Raw genomic sequence first — 12,870 nt, 5'->3', positions numbered from 1 at the left:
ATCATCTGGGACGAGGAAGCACGCCGCATTTACTAGTTGGGATACGGGCCCCCTGGGTCGGGACACCGACAGTCTTTATCGTAATCGAGCTTTGTGAGAGCATGTAAATGCAATAACCTTTACGTTTCAATTTAATATGACTATCGTGAGCCCAAGGCTTGTAAGTGAAGCTTGAAACCCACCTATATTGAACTTGTAATATTAAGTTTCGAACTCTGTTTTTTAAAGCTGCTCTTTGTGAATTTTTGGCGATGTATTCGTTTGTAAACGGTATGTGCATCCTGGGCGTATATTGGAGCACATACCGGGTCTACCGGATTTGATATTATTTTGGACGAATGACGTGTCGGTTATTCGTGTCTCTAGATGTGGGATAACACGTGGCACGTTCTCCGGCAAGTACGTGTTAACTCTCATCTGGATGATAATGACCGGCGGTTCGTTTAAAATACTATCAAATTGGGCGGTTCTCACACGCATTACGGAACTTTCAGCAGAACACGGATCGCTAAGTCGTCCTGCGTTCCCAGTGCCTATGGTCATGCTGGCATAATAATTTTTTGTTTAAATTAGAAAAGCGTACCAACACCAAGAGTTCCCACTAAAATGCCAATAATATTTGCATCCTTTGCCTTCTCCACAAGGTAATATCTGCAAGTACATGTGCGCTTTGTTATGAGTACCACATATTGTCAGGAAAAAGTATATGAATGCTGAAAACAAGGTACCTTCGCCTAAGAACTTTCATCAGATGAGAGACATCTGTTGAGAGTTGATTTTTTATTGCATCATGTCTAACTGCAAAAGAAAATATCAATATTCAAATGCATTACACTATAGAAGATTCCTGTATTAGAGCAGTTACATAAAAACGATCAATTACATAAAAGGAATTTTATGCAGTTGTAAACAATACAAAGTAGGGAACTTTAATAGCTACATCACGAATTCCATGAGGTTCAAGTTGACAACTGAGCACTAAAGACCAAGAATTGAACTTTTAATTGTAAAAATGACTACTCGAAATACATCAAATTGGTATGCATGTTAGCGACAAAATGAGGAACAAGAAAACAAACCTATTTCACATTTATTGAAGGTCAGCACAATGTTGGCAAATGCCGGATTATCTTGTCCAATCCAAAATATTATATAGTCCTCCATTTTTTCCTGAGGTGAAATATTCCATGTAACACCACCAAGGCTGTATTTGTGTGTGGAACTAGAACATTCCATGGTAAAACGATTACTAAGAAATGTTGACACATCACTCTTTATTGACAAATCTACATGGCAAGAGTTTCCACTCGATTGAGGATAATCATTTTCATCTGCAGTACTTGATGATGGGCTCATAACTGAACACAGAACGTCTGCATACTTGACTTCAGAATTGCAGGAATTTGATTTGTGTAACTCTTCAAAAGTTCGTCTAAGGTCATCCAATGCATATGCATACTCCAGTCCATATACAACCTATTTGGTAAAGCATGTTAGCAAAGAATATTACAAATAGAACAATATAGACGATCAAACACGCCAGCTGTACTGGAGAAAATCTAAATCAACAGAAACCAAAACTGAGCAGAGTCTTTTTGGACATTATGCAAGAGGGGTGCATATCTTTGCATTAAAAAGGAAAAATGAATGAAGTTCATTAGAACGTGAGTTATGTACTCGTATGTTCAGGATCAACGAAAATCCTAAACATGACAACATAATAATGGAAAGAGCAAGATGTTTTGCAAATATTGCACTATGCTAATATACCATTACTGGCACCATAATAGGAAGAGACGAAGAGCACAGGGAAACAGTAAGTTGTACTCACCTTCTTTTGAGCCTAGATTACAAGCAAGTATAGGAATGATGACCTAAATCAAAACATGTGTTTCCCAAAAGAAACAATCTCAGTACTGATCTAACTGATATTGCTCTCAATGCTAACAATAATAATCTCAGAAAAAAATGCTTTGACTCGTGAAAGAAATATGAATCCAAGCATGCCCGTTTTTTCTCCATTTACCTTAATACAGTTAAGAAGAGTCCTTACATGGGTAGCAAAAGCAATCATTTCTTAGCATGTTGATCTGACAGTGTGATTTAGCAGATTTGTCAACTCGAGAATTCATGAGAAGGTGCTATGCTTATTCTGTTGATTAAAGAAAACTCATTTTAGAACAAGAAATAGTTTGGTCCATACCAGAATATGCTTATTGCCTTTCCTTGAGCACTCCAGCATTGAGCTGGCACAGGCATGGACATCCAGTGGTGCCTTCCCAAGTACGAAGAAAGCTGGCAAATTTGATGTTCTACATTTCAAATTTGCAGTATGAAAGTGTTAGCACAAACATAGTTAGCACAAACAACTATCAACATATAGAAAAATATGTCATATTAGATTTGTTCTAAGTCAAACTTGAGTAACTTTGACCAAGTCTATAGAAAAATATAGTAACAATTATACTATCCAACATTAGCACTATCAACATATATCTCAGGGTAGATTCAATGAAACGAATTTGGTATTGTAATGTTACTGGTTCTTTCTATAAATTTGGTCAAAGTTGTATAAACAGAGGGAGTAGCAAACAGTAAATGGTTCCAACAAGTAGAAAAATTGGTGGAAACAAATTCTATCTTACTATCAACAGGTTTCTCCTAAATTTTGTGCAGCTAAGCACAATACTTTTTTATGGCATGAGGCGTGATTAACCAACAATGTTGGCATGCCCATCCCACCGACTGAATAAACCAGGAGCATCGAATTCATCAGTATCACCATCAGTACGATAGAACTCTATCCCCAACCTCAATGTTCCTGCTTTCTTCAGTCAATGGCATATGAAAAATTTGATGAAACCCATAGAGAGAGAAATGGAACATCCAAGTGTTTGTCCCCCGAAATAAAACTTGTTTACAGAAACTAGCTAACTACAAGACACTAAAACTCCCCCTAATACGGTAATACTATACATAAGAACCCCCATCCACCACTGATAAAAAAAATCGGAAGATAAAATGAGGTTCAATCTTTCGAGAGGAAACGCAAACAGTAGAGGTGGGCGTGCGGGTTTGCTCACGGGCTCATGCAAGCGTGGCCGTAGTGGACGACGCACTGCGCGTCAATGTGTGACGCGCCCACCTCGTCGACGCAGCAGGAGTTGTACGCCGTGTCGGCCATCACGAACACCCTGACCCCGCCGCCGCCGGAGGAGGCGAGCTCCCGCCGCAGCGCCCTTGACACCGCCGCGGCGTCCTTGAGCATCTCGTCGGGGAACTAGGGCGCCAAGAAACCAAGCCGACGAATCAGACGCGGCCACGAACAAGCTCTCGATGAATCAGGAAAGAGAGCACCGAATCGGAGAGAAATGAATTGGGCTTGGTTACCTGGAGGGCGACCCTGGTGTAGGCGCGCGCCCGGAGGAACTCCGCGGTCCGGGGAATCTCGTACCTGGAGCCGATGTCGGCCTCCATGGTCGACGGGGGTTCGGGAGGTCGCCCGCCGCCGGAAGAGAAGGGGGCGGCGCAACGGGGAAGGAGAGAGCAACTGAGCAAGACTGCTGCTCCAGTTGTGAGTTGGCGTCTCGTTTCCGCCGTTGAATCGAAATATTGGGCCCAAATCCGTATGCAGTTATGTTACTTTCAGATACTTTTATCGAATTTTTTCTAGCTGTTGATCGATGAGAATTATTTATAAAAATTAAATTAAATTAAATTAGTATTCGGTCTTATTTTTTGGTACTTTATTCCACATTTTAAAAATATCAAGTACTTTATTCTAGATAGTTCTAGGTACTTCCTAACTTCATGATCGTAGGATTTTATAAGATGAACGGCTCCTATTTTTTCCAATTATTGTAAAATTTATTTTTAATAATTCTTTGTGTTTTCTTACTCTATTTTTGAGCGTAATGTTTATTTCTTTCTACATTTACCTCTCCCCTATCACAAATTGTTAGTCGTGTCGGCTTTTCTAAGTTGAGAAATTTCAATATTTGATATGGTACGGCTCACTTTTTTTAACACTCATTTTGCAAACTTTTTAAAATATAATACTAAGCGTGCAAATTTTTTCGATTCGGAGTTTTCTACTATTTCTCTATTTTCTATTTCTTTTCTTTTTCATTTTCATTGAGCATACAAATATGATGCTGAGCGTGTGAATAGATTGAGCTCTCTTTTCTACGCTTGGCCCTTATGTTAAGATTCCTAGCTATGGATCTATCCCCTTGCTGCCCTGGCTAACGATGTCCTTATTGTCTCTTCCGTTGGCAAAACTATCTCCAACAACAATCTATCCAAGCCTGGCAATGGTGAATTCCCCTCCCTTAAACCACCATTACCATTGTTAAACTTCAATCATTCGCTAGTTGGGAGATATGGATCTACGGATTTGTAATTTTCATGTGTAAGGTAGATGAGCCATGAATGAGCCGGGACAAAAAAAATTAGAAAAGACATTTAGCTATTAGAACTAAATATTTATTATAATCCCCATACATTCATATATTACTTGTCAACATAATATACAACAAAAGTCAATAAATTTTTTTTCTAAAGAGAGAGTTGAGGACAAATGATTTGATTCTAATGTAAGATGACTTCATCCATCAAATTAGAGTCAATTTGGATCGCCTTTCTAGAGCAATCGAATTAATTTTAGCTCTAACTGATCTAAATAGGCTCTCCTGGTCAGCTCACATAGCCAGCCAACACCTATCTTGCAAACTACCTTACCGAGAATCTCAACGAACCATTGGTTCTAACTAATGAAATAAGAGTTGGTTCAAAAAAACACACTAATCAAATAAGAGCATTAATACGGAAGAAGATATCATGAAATGAATCGATGATACGAGTAATTATAATGACGCAAAATGATATGAGTTCTCAAACCCACCGCCCACGTAATCACTTTTGCAACGGTGCTAGGAAAGGTTGTGCTACCTCCGCCGCTCACCGCGGGCCGTGCCGCGGGCCACAGCCCCGAGCTGGCTATGGCTCGGTTTTGGCCGGCCTGGCCACCTGGTCAGAGACAGAGTTTAAGTTTTTATGTTGTAAAATGCACAAATAAAAATTAAGAAAAAATGGTGCAAATACAAAACCACTTTTGTTATATTGGTTAGATCTGAGTCTACAGAGGAAAAATGTTCAAGCTTTTGCAATATTCTTTTTGCCCCTACTAGATTTTAATTTGTGCTTCAGCTTGCTTATTTAGTTTATTCAGTTCCGTTAGTCCAAAAATTATGAAATTCATGAGGTAGCTTATTAGTTTTTGCATGTATAGCTACCGTAAAAATTTCATCTCCATAAGCTATGTCTATGTTTGTAAATCTTTTTTTGTTCAGTTTATCTTGCTAAGGCTAAAATAAATAGTTTCTGTTATTAATAATTGTTGGTAAATTTTTGTTGCTTGTCGAATCAGTAGCTTATCATGCTGGTTTATTTGTGTTACCGGATTATGGTTGTATGTCATGTTTTTGCATTTGTTTAGTTTCTAGATATAGTTTCCTTTGATGTTGTTGCTAAATGAGTTCTTTTATGCTTGTTTAATTTCAGCAAGTTGTTGGTTCAATTATCTTTCATGTTCTTGCATTTAGGATCAGAATCTGGCTTGCTTTTAATTAACTTGATTCTATTTACTTGATAGTTAAATAAAATCCCTAATTTACTCCTTACTTTATGTATGTGTTTAGCCTTTCTAAATAAGTTTAGTAAGGTTTAATTTAAGGAAACACTTCAGGCTCGCTCAAATAAGTTGGAAAACTGAACTCACACTTCAGCACTAAACCATTTCCTTTATAAGTTTGTTTGTTTACCCAGTCATGTCATTTTCTTTCAACTGCATTGCGTTGTATAATGAGAACTCATGCATCACATCATTGCACCACTGTTCTAACCCTTGCATTGCATCATTTTTATTCATGTAGATGTAGTAAATGATGTAGTCTACGAGTTGGTTGCCGAGCCGGTCCAGGAATAGCAAGCATGAGAGCAGTAGGAAGAAGCAGTTGATCAAACTTTGGAAGAAGTTGGTAACCCCACTAAGTTGCAAGGCAAGCCCCAAAGTATAACCCACACTACTACAGAACAGGCCTTTGTTCCAGGCCATTTGTCCTGGCTGCCTTTGCGCCCGGGACAATAGGTGGCTTTGTCCTGGGTCCAATGGCTAGCCGGGCCAGCGGGGGGACAGGGGCCTTTTGTCCCGGTTGGAGGCACCAACCGGGACAAAAGGGCAAAAGGCCCAACCCTTTTATTCCGGTTGGTAACACCAACCCGGACTAAAGGGTGACCCTTTTGTCCCGGTTGGTGTTACCAACCCGGACAAAAAGCCCCTCCACGTGACAGTTCAAAAGGAAGTTATTCTATACTGAGTCACATGTACTACTTAGGTGAGTTGGCAAGGAAATCATGCACTAGACAAAAAAGAGGTCTTGGGATCGAATCCCTCGGGGTGCAAAAATTTTTTTAGCGTGTGGGACATTTAGTCCCGGTTCTGCCACCCGAGACAAAAGCCTCTAGCCTTTTGTCCCGGAAGGCGAATCCCAATTCCAAAACCAGGACAAATGGCCATTTGGAACCGGGACAAAAGGCCGGATTTTGTAGTAGTGCCACAACTTGAAAAATATGCAATATTTTAATTATTTATATAGTGTGCATTTATGTTTCTACGTGTTGAATGAAATCTAGTATGCATAATTCTCCCTAGGTACCTATGATCCTTACTAGTATGCATAAGTCGTTAGAAATGCTTTGCTAATTACGAACTTAGTAGTGATTTCATGTCACTTGGATGATATAGGATCTTGTTATCTATGGCAAAAATGCTAGGTGTTCACTTGGTGAAAGCCGGAGACCGGACGAGGTGTTTACATGTTCATGTAATCTTAAGATGACCCCATCTCTGTGGGTTAAGGTTCGTTTGTTGTTAATAGGGTCAAGTATTAACAGTACTAGTCATATGGTGGGAAAATGGGAACCAGTAAACTGATGTACATGACTTGCAACAATACTTTGAATCACGACCCATTGAAAGTGCATCTAGGCTCCTAATAGGTTTTGGTGAGTTGAATGACAATGTGATTAAAGGTCTAACATGTTTGTTAAAGAGTTTGTTGAGTAGGAATTTATTTGTAAATGAACTTATGACAATGGCTCATGTCATATGCAATCATATAAAGGAATATATCAATAAATGGCAGGCAATCTCTAATAGTCGAAACCCCACCCTGGGATCGGGCGGTTCTCGGGCGCTCGATGTGCCACGTCGCCTGAAATTTCTCAGTCGTCTGTTCACGTGCTAGCGCTCGGATTTCGTCGCCCGTGTCTGCCTCCTCTAGAAAAACTTCCAGAGTCATCGAGAGCTTCTCTACGTCTCGTAGGGAGATATGCCAGAGATTTTAAATCAGACCAGAATACTCCATCCACCATCGGCGCTCTTTGTCGGCGCAGTGCCCGACCCCATCCGCTAGGGCCAGGAGCTCCCACTGCCCCATCGCCCGTCGGAGCGAAGGATAGCCTTGCGGGCCGCCGGCTTCGGCACGCACCGCCAGTGCCCGGGCAACAACGGTAGCAGAGACAGCCGCTGTCGCGTCCTACTCCTCCGTGACTGCCCTTCGTCGTCCACGTCGCCCCCTTCGGGCGCACCGCCGCCCATCCGCCCGCAGGGCCGGCAACCGTCGTCGATACCTGGAATGCCAGGATCGATCGGCTCGCACGCTGCCGTCCCTCGCCATGGAGTCTCGCTACAGCTCCATCCGCTCGCCTGCCCCTTCTCTCCAATGGGAATATGGGATGTTGATTGCTGAAGGGAGCAACCGGACCACCCAGCGCTGCTGCGCTCTGCGCCTCTACCATTCCCATTCAGCCAAGTCACTGTTGTACTCTGCCTTGCGGACAACGAAAAAGAAGAAAGGAGAGGTGGAGAACCAGCGAAGAAAATGTGTTGCATTTGTGCATCCTTATCTAGTCAAGTGGACCCTGCGAGTGCAAAAACTGCATACAAGCTCGCTGTTGGTATTTGTTAACGCAAACAGATAAATCCGCAAGCGCACGGATACCGTTATAGCTTTCACCCAGAGTATTCCAAGGTATCGATTTCCACGGAGAACAAGAAGTGAACTAGAAAGGTGCCAAGGTCATCCAAAGAAAAGGTAGAAAGAATATTTTTTGTAGGAAGAGAGGGTCTCCTAAGGTATTTCTAAGATTACCAGAAGCTAAAGGGTCAGGCTCACTAAACTACATTTACTTCGGAGCGACGGTACCTTTCCGATCCTCAAAAAGACTGGGAAAAGGTGATCGGGGTCAGGCCGCTAACAGCCCTACGAAACACCAACCTGAACGTAGTGGAATACAATGGCCTAGTCGGAGCTGTCACCTCCGGGGCTACCACAACTATCCGTGGGGTTGGGCGCAAACTCAGGTAAGCACAAGCCTAGACACCACGTCTATGCTAATGATTACTACTCTAACCCGGTACCTGGACTAGAGCACTCGGTCGAGCGGAATTCCCGTAAGTGAAATAAAGCAAGAACTGAATTTAGACAAATAATAAGCTCAGAAATATCGAAAGATAACCTGGATGCAACTCGAGTTGAAGCAGATCTGTAGAGGTACTAAAGCTGAGGAGATTCCGACAAGCCCGGCTCCTCCTCCTCTCTTCTACTCTCACTCTCCTCTTTTCTAAATATACAACTAGGTGGAGAACACCTAGAGGGACACTACTGCAAGAATATGATGGAGAAATGAAGCTCAAGTGTGTAGGTGTGTGTTGTGGGAGGAGGAAATGGCCTCTATTTATCGGGGAGAGGTGATAGGAATATTCCTAATAGCTCCCCTGCATGCAACCGACCTCTATGGGTCGGTATCATCCTCCTCCACCGACCTGTTATGAAAACCGGACGAAAACCACGCTCCAGGGGCAAGAACCGGAGCTGAACCGAGAAGAATATGCACTATTGTGTGTTTCTGGAAAAAAACCGGACTCCTGGGCAACTGAACCAGCCAAACCTGGGGGCAAACCCCGCCTTGGGCGCTTGGACTGCCAACTGCCTTGGGGCGCTCCATTTGCAGGCCGCCACGTGGCCCTATAGGCCGGTCTGGCGGAGCGACCGCACGCCCCCGCCTCCCGCGCGGGTGTGGCCGGGCCCGCCTGCCAGCTGAGCGGAACGGTGCGCCGCTCCCGCGCGTTCCCGCGCCTAGCTGCTGGGCCCGCTTTGAATCACGTTGCCACACATCACGCTCTGGCGTTGACTTCCAGGAGTGCTGACGTCAGCGATGACGTCAGAACTCCTTTTTAATTTGCTGACGTCAGCGATGACGTCAGAACTTCTTTTTATTGGGCGCTCCAAAAATAGTAAATTATATATCCATTTTGATCAGCGCAACGAGCTCTTCACAATTGTGAACTTTGTTTCCTCATTTGAGATAGTGTCGGTGTTTACCGTCAAGTCTGCTCCGGGATACCCTTAGCAGTAAGGTTTGTAGGTAGGGATGGACTGCTCTGGAACTCGATGGTGCAAGGAGCACAAAGATTTAGACAGGTTTGGGCCGCGAGTTGCATAATATCCTACGTCATGTGTGGTTGTTTGTATTGCCTTAGGTGTTGATGTGCTTCGAGGGGGTACCTGCCCGCCCTTATATATCCGGGGGGGACAGGTTTACATAAAAAGTCCTAGCCGAGTATAGTTGGAGTCCTACTACAGCACGATCGGGTAGTTTTCTTTGTACTGTAGCTAGTTCTACACCTATCCGGGTAGTTACAAAAGAGGTAAGGTACATCCATGAGCTATCCCTTACTCTAGAACATTCTATGCCTATAAGCAGTCCCACTGCCCCAGGTTTGACAAGCCCCCAAGCTCTTCGTAGCTGAGTCCTGCAGGCATCGAGTACTTGGCTGGTCGTCTTCGAGTACTTCAAGTAGTCAGAACATCTTTCGGGCCTTCCCTTGGATACGTCAAGTAGTCCTCCAAGTACTCCTGGTTGCTCCGAGTCTGTGAGGTGCTCAAGCCTCGAAATCTTGATCGTATATGGTGCGCGAACTACTCACGCTCCATATGGAGTAGCCCCCGAGCCTTAGGTTGAATCGCAGAATCAGACTGAGGGTCACTTCAATCTTTTTGCTTCACATATCCCACAACCCCCGAGTCTTGAATTTAAATCTCTCCATTTAGATTTAAGAATCAAAGAAAACTCATGGTAGAATAAGTAATGAAAACTTCCTTAAAAAGTATATAATCCGTTGATCTCCCAAATATTCATAAAATTGCCACCAGAAACCATATAAATCCGTCTGGTAACTTGTGAGGGTTTTACCCTTGGAACTCCTGGCCGTCGTCAAATTTAGATCCACACTTGCCCACTCTTAGTGTCATCCCTAGCCCCTCTCGTAGCTCCCGAGCCTAAACTCGTGACGTTGAGATGGCTCCCAAGAAGGACAAATCAAAGGTTGAATAGGAAGCTGTTGCCAATCTTTCAACGGGTTGGCGCAAAAGCAAAATGTCCGAGTCAGCGGTGCAAGAACTGGAGAATTTGGGTCTCCTCCAAACTCAGGGCGTCATCCAATGGCGTGCAGGGTAAGGAGAAGATTACCCTATGGAAGGTACCCTTGAGACCGTTGTATTCCGTGATTTCGTGGAACGTGGCCTTGCATTTCCTGTGTCGGAATTTTTCTATGCCCTTCTGCAATTCTGGGGAATCCAATTACATCATCTGACTCCCCAATCTATTTTGCATATTTCTATTTTTACTCATTTTTGCGAAGCATTCCTTGGCATTCTTCCCCATTTTCACCATTTTCAACATTTCTTCATCCTTGTTCCCGTCCCAAATGCCACCAAACCTGCCGTCGTTGGTGGATGTGAGCTGATACTCCGCCCTGAAACTCGGGACGAGTACTTAGCATATGATCCAGCGGGTAAAGGACTCGGGTGGAAGAAATTCTGGTTTCATGTCGGGAACTTTGAATCTCCTCTTCCATAAAGAGTTCCTAGTGCCCCCCAAGTCCAAGAAAACTGGACAAGTATAGGACCTGGTGGCCAACAAGTCGAGTGCCTCCTTAGAGTCATTGCACAGGTGAAAAACAAGGGAGTTACTGGAGATCACGTGGTTTTCTCCTTTGTGAGCCGTCGGATCCAGCCTCTTCAGCATCGACAACATCCATCCTTTAGATATGAAGGGATAGAAGACACTACCAGAATGTCACCAGAACCAATGGCTCATTCTGAAGTAATCAGAAGATGTTGTAAAGTTCTCGATAATTTTAACAAATCTTTGAAGCTTCCAATACTCTTCTGGGCCAAGAATCCTCCCGAAAATGCATGGGTAAGTGTTGAAAAACACTGCCGAGTACTTGTAAAAGTTTTTATCTTCTGATGGACCCTTGCTTCTTTTTGCAGAAAAATTATAAAACATGGTATTGTATGCCTCCAACTTCGGTAGATGGTGCTTCTGATGATAGCAAGAAACAGAAGGCTGCTCCCGGTGCTTTGCTGCGGAGGAAGATACCTCGTGTTGACGCTGGCCAGTAAGAATCTAATATTCTTTAATTGTATCCTATTTGCCTTAGCTTCCTTATTTAGAACCTTGCTTGGCTAGGATCCAATATCTTCTAGCATATGAGAAAAACCAAATCCAGGACTTCCGTAACTGGATGGAGAGTAGTCCAGAAGCAAGTACTCGGTCCACCCCTGATTCTCCAGTAATTGGGTTAATCGAGAACTCGACTACTCTCTCTCCAAGTGTGGACATGCCTGGGATGTCAAAGGAGCCGACTCTTGAGGTACCCGCGTCTACTCCTTCTGCAGCTGGTGAAGGTACTTCAAGTGTTGCTGGATGTGGAGGTGACAAAGCTGAAGGGTCGAAGAATCCAACTGTTCGACTAGTACCCTTTCAGTCGATGCCGCAATCTACCCAAGAACAATTGGGTAAGGAGCTCTTTGATGATCCATTGTTGTTTGTGGACAATATGAAGAAGCTTGCAGATTCCATGCAATGGTGTTTCAAATATACCAAGATGAGCCTTCTTATGCTGCTACTTGCATGCGTCGAGTAGTTTGGTGACATCTAACCAATCTTGCCTTGTATGATACAGGATGTTGCCAATCGGTCTTTCTTGAAGTCTCATGCTTTATATAAGACTATTGACAACCGAAAAAACCTTGGAGCAGCAGAATGCCCTGATTGCCAAATGACTAGATGAATCCCTTGCCACTCGGAACAAGCTGTATGAAGCAAACCGAAAGCATCATCTAGAACTTTGTGACATGAAGCGGCAGATCAAGGGCCTTGAAGAAGAAAGATCAAAGCTCCAGGAAGAAAATTCAAAGCCTCAACAACAGTTGCAGATTGCTCAAGCTTGTGAGTATTCGATCTTTTGTCTTGATATTGCTTTGTCAATAATAATCACTGAAATACCTTTCCATCAGGTTCTCCGGATGACCATACTCGACTGGTAGCAGCAGCTCAGGTCATTGTGGACATGGTCCATTCGGAAGAGGGGTCGTCGAATAGCAAGTCCTTGGTAGAGCGTTTAGAAGAGGCTCCCAAGAAGATCTTTGATGTCATGACGGCTACCTCCAAGAATTATCTGACACACATGATAGGAGTTGTCATGTCTTACTTGCCTCAGTTTAATTTAGCTCCCATAGCTAAAGGAAAAGCTCCTAATTGTTCTGATGAGAAATTTCAGAACTATTGTAAAGAATCAGAAGTGATTGTTGAGGAAATTCTGAAGAACTTAGCAGAGTAAACTACTTGTAACAAGTCTTGTAATCTTCAGTAAGATTTTGACATTGTATATAGCTTTTATCCTGTTGGTGCATCTTCAGAAGCATGATCTGATACCGTAGGATAAGTACAAGCTACTCA

At 43.2% G+C, this 12,870-nt stretch overlaps 1 protein-coding gene across 2 annotated transcripts in view; it reads right to left on the bottom strand.

Moving 5' to 3' along the window:
- Nucleotides 1-3,590, bottom strand: part of LOC120685451 (2-(3-amino-3-carboxypropyl)histidine synthase subunit 2-like) — a 29,125-nt gene extending 25,535 nt beyond the window's left edge. Inside the window, exons 1-6 of one of the 2 annotated variants that reach the window (XM_039967373.1) lie at nucleotides 3,391-3,590; nucleotides 3,084-3,280; nucleotides 2,204-2,312; nucleotides 1,080-1,476; nucleotides 729-798; nucleotides 584-651 (exon numbers count right to left, since the gene is read on the bottom strand). In XM_039967373.1, the coding sequence (XP_039823307.1) occupies nucleotides 584-651; nucleotides 729-798; nucleotides 1,080-1,476; nucleotides 2,204-2,312; nucleotides 3,084-3,280; nucleotides 3,391-3,477 (928 nt within the window). In that variant the 5' untranslated portion in view covers nucleotides 3,478-3,590. The remainder of the gene's footprint in view (nucleotides 1-583; nucleotides 652-728; nucleotides 799-1,079; nucleotides 1,477-2,203; nucleotides 2,313-3,083; nucleotides 3,281-3,390) is intronic. The other variant, XM_039967374.1, reaches the window with a different exon arrangement.
- Nucleotides 3,591-12,870: the final 9,280 nt, after the last annotated feature.

Source organism: Panicum virgatum, chromosome 8N, assembly GCF_016808335.1.
Source record: "Panicum virgatum strain AP13 chromosome 8N, P.virgatum_v5, whole genome shotgun sequence".
NCBI classification, from domain to species: Eukaryota; Viridiplantae; Streptophyta; class Magnoliopsida; order Poales; family Poaceae; genus Panicum; species Panicum virgatum.
The sequence above is the reverse complement of the archived record's forward strand: the minus strand, read 5'-3'. Positions and strand labels throughout refer to the sequence as shown.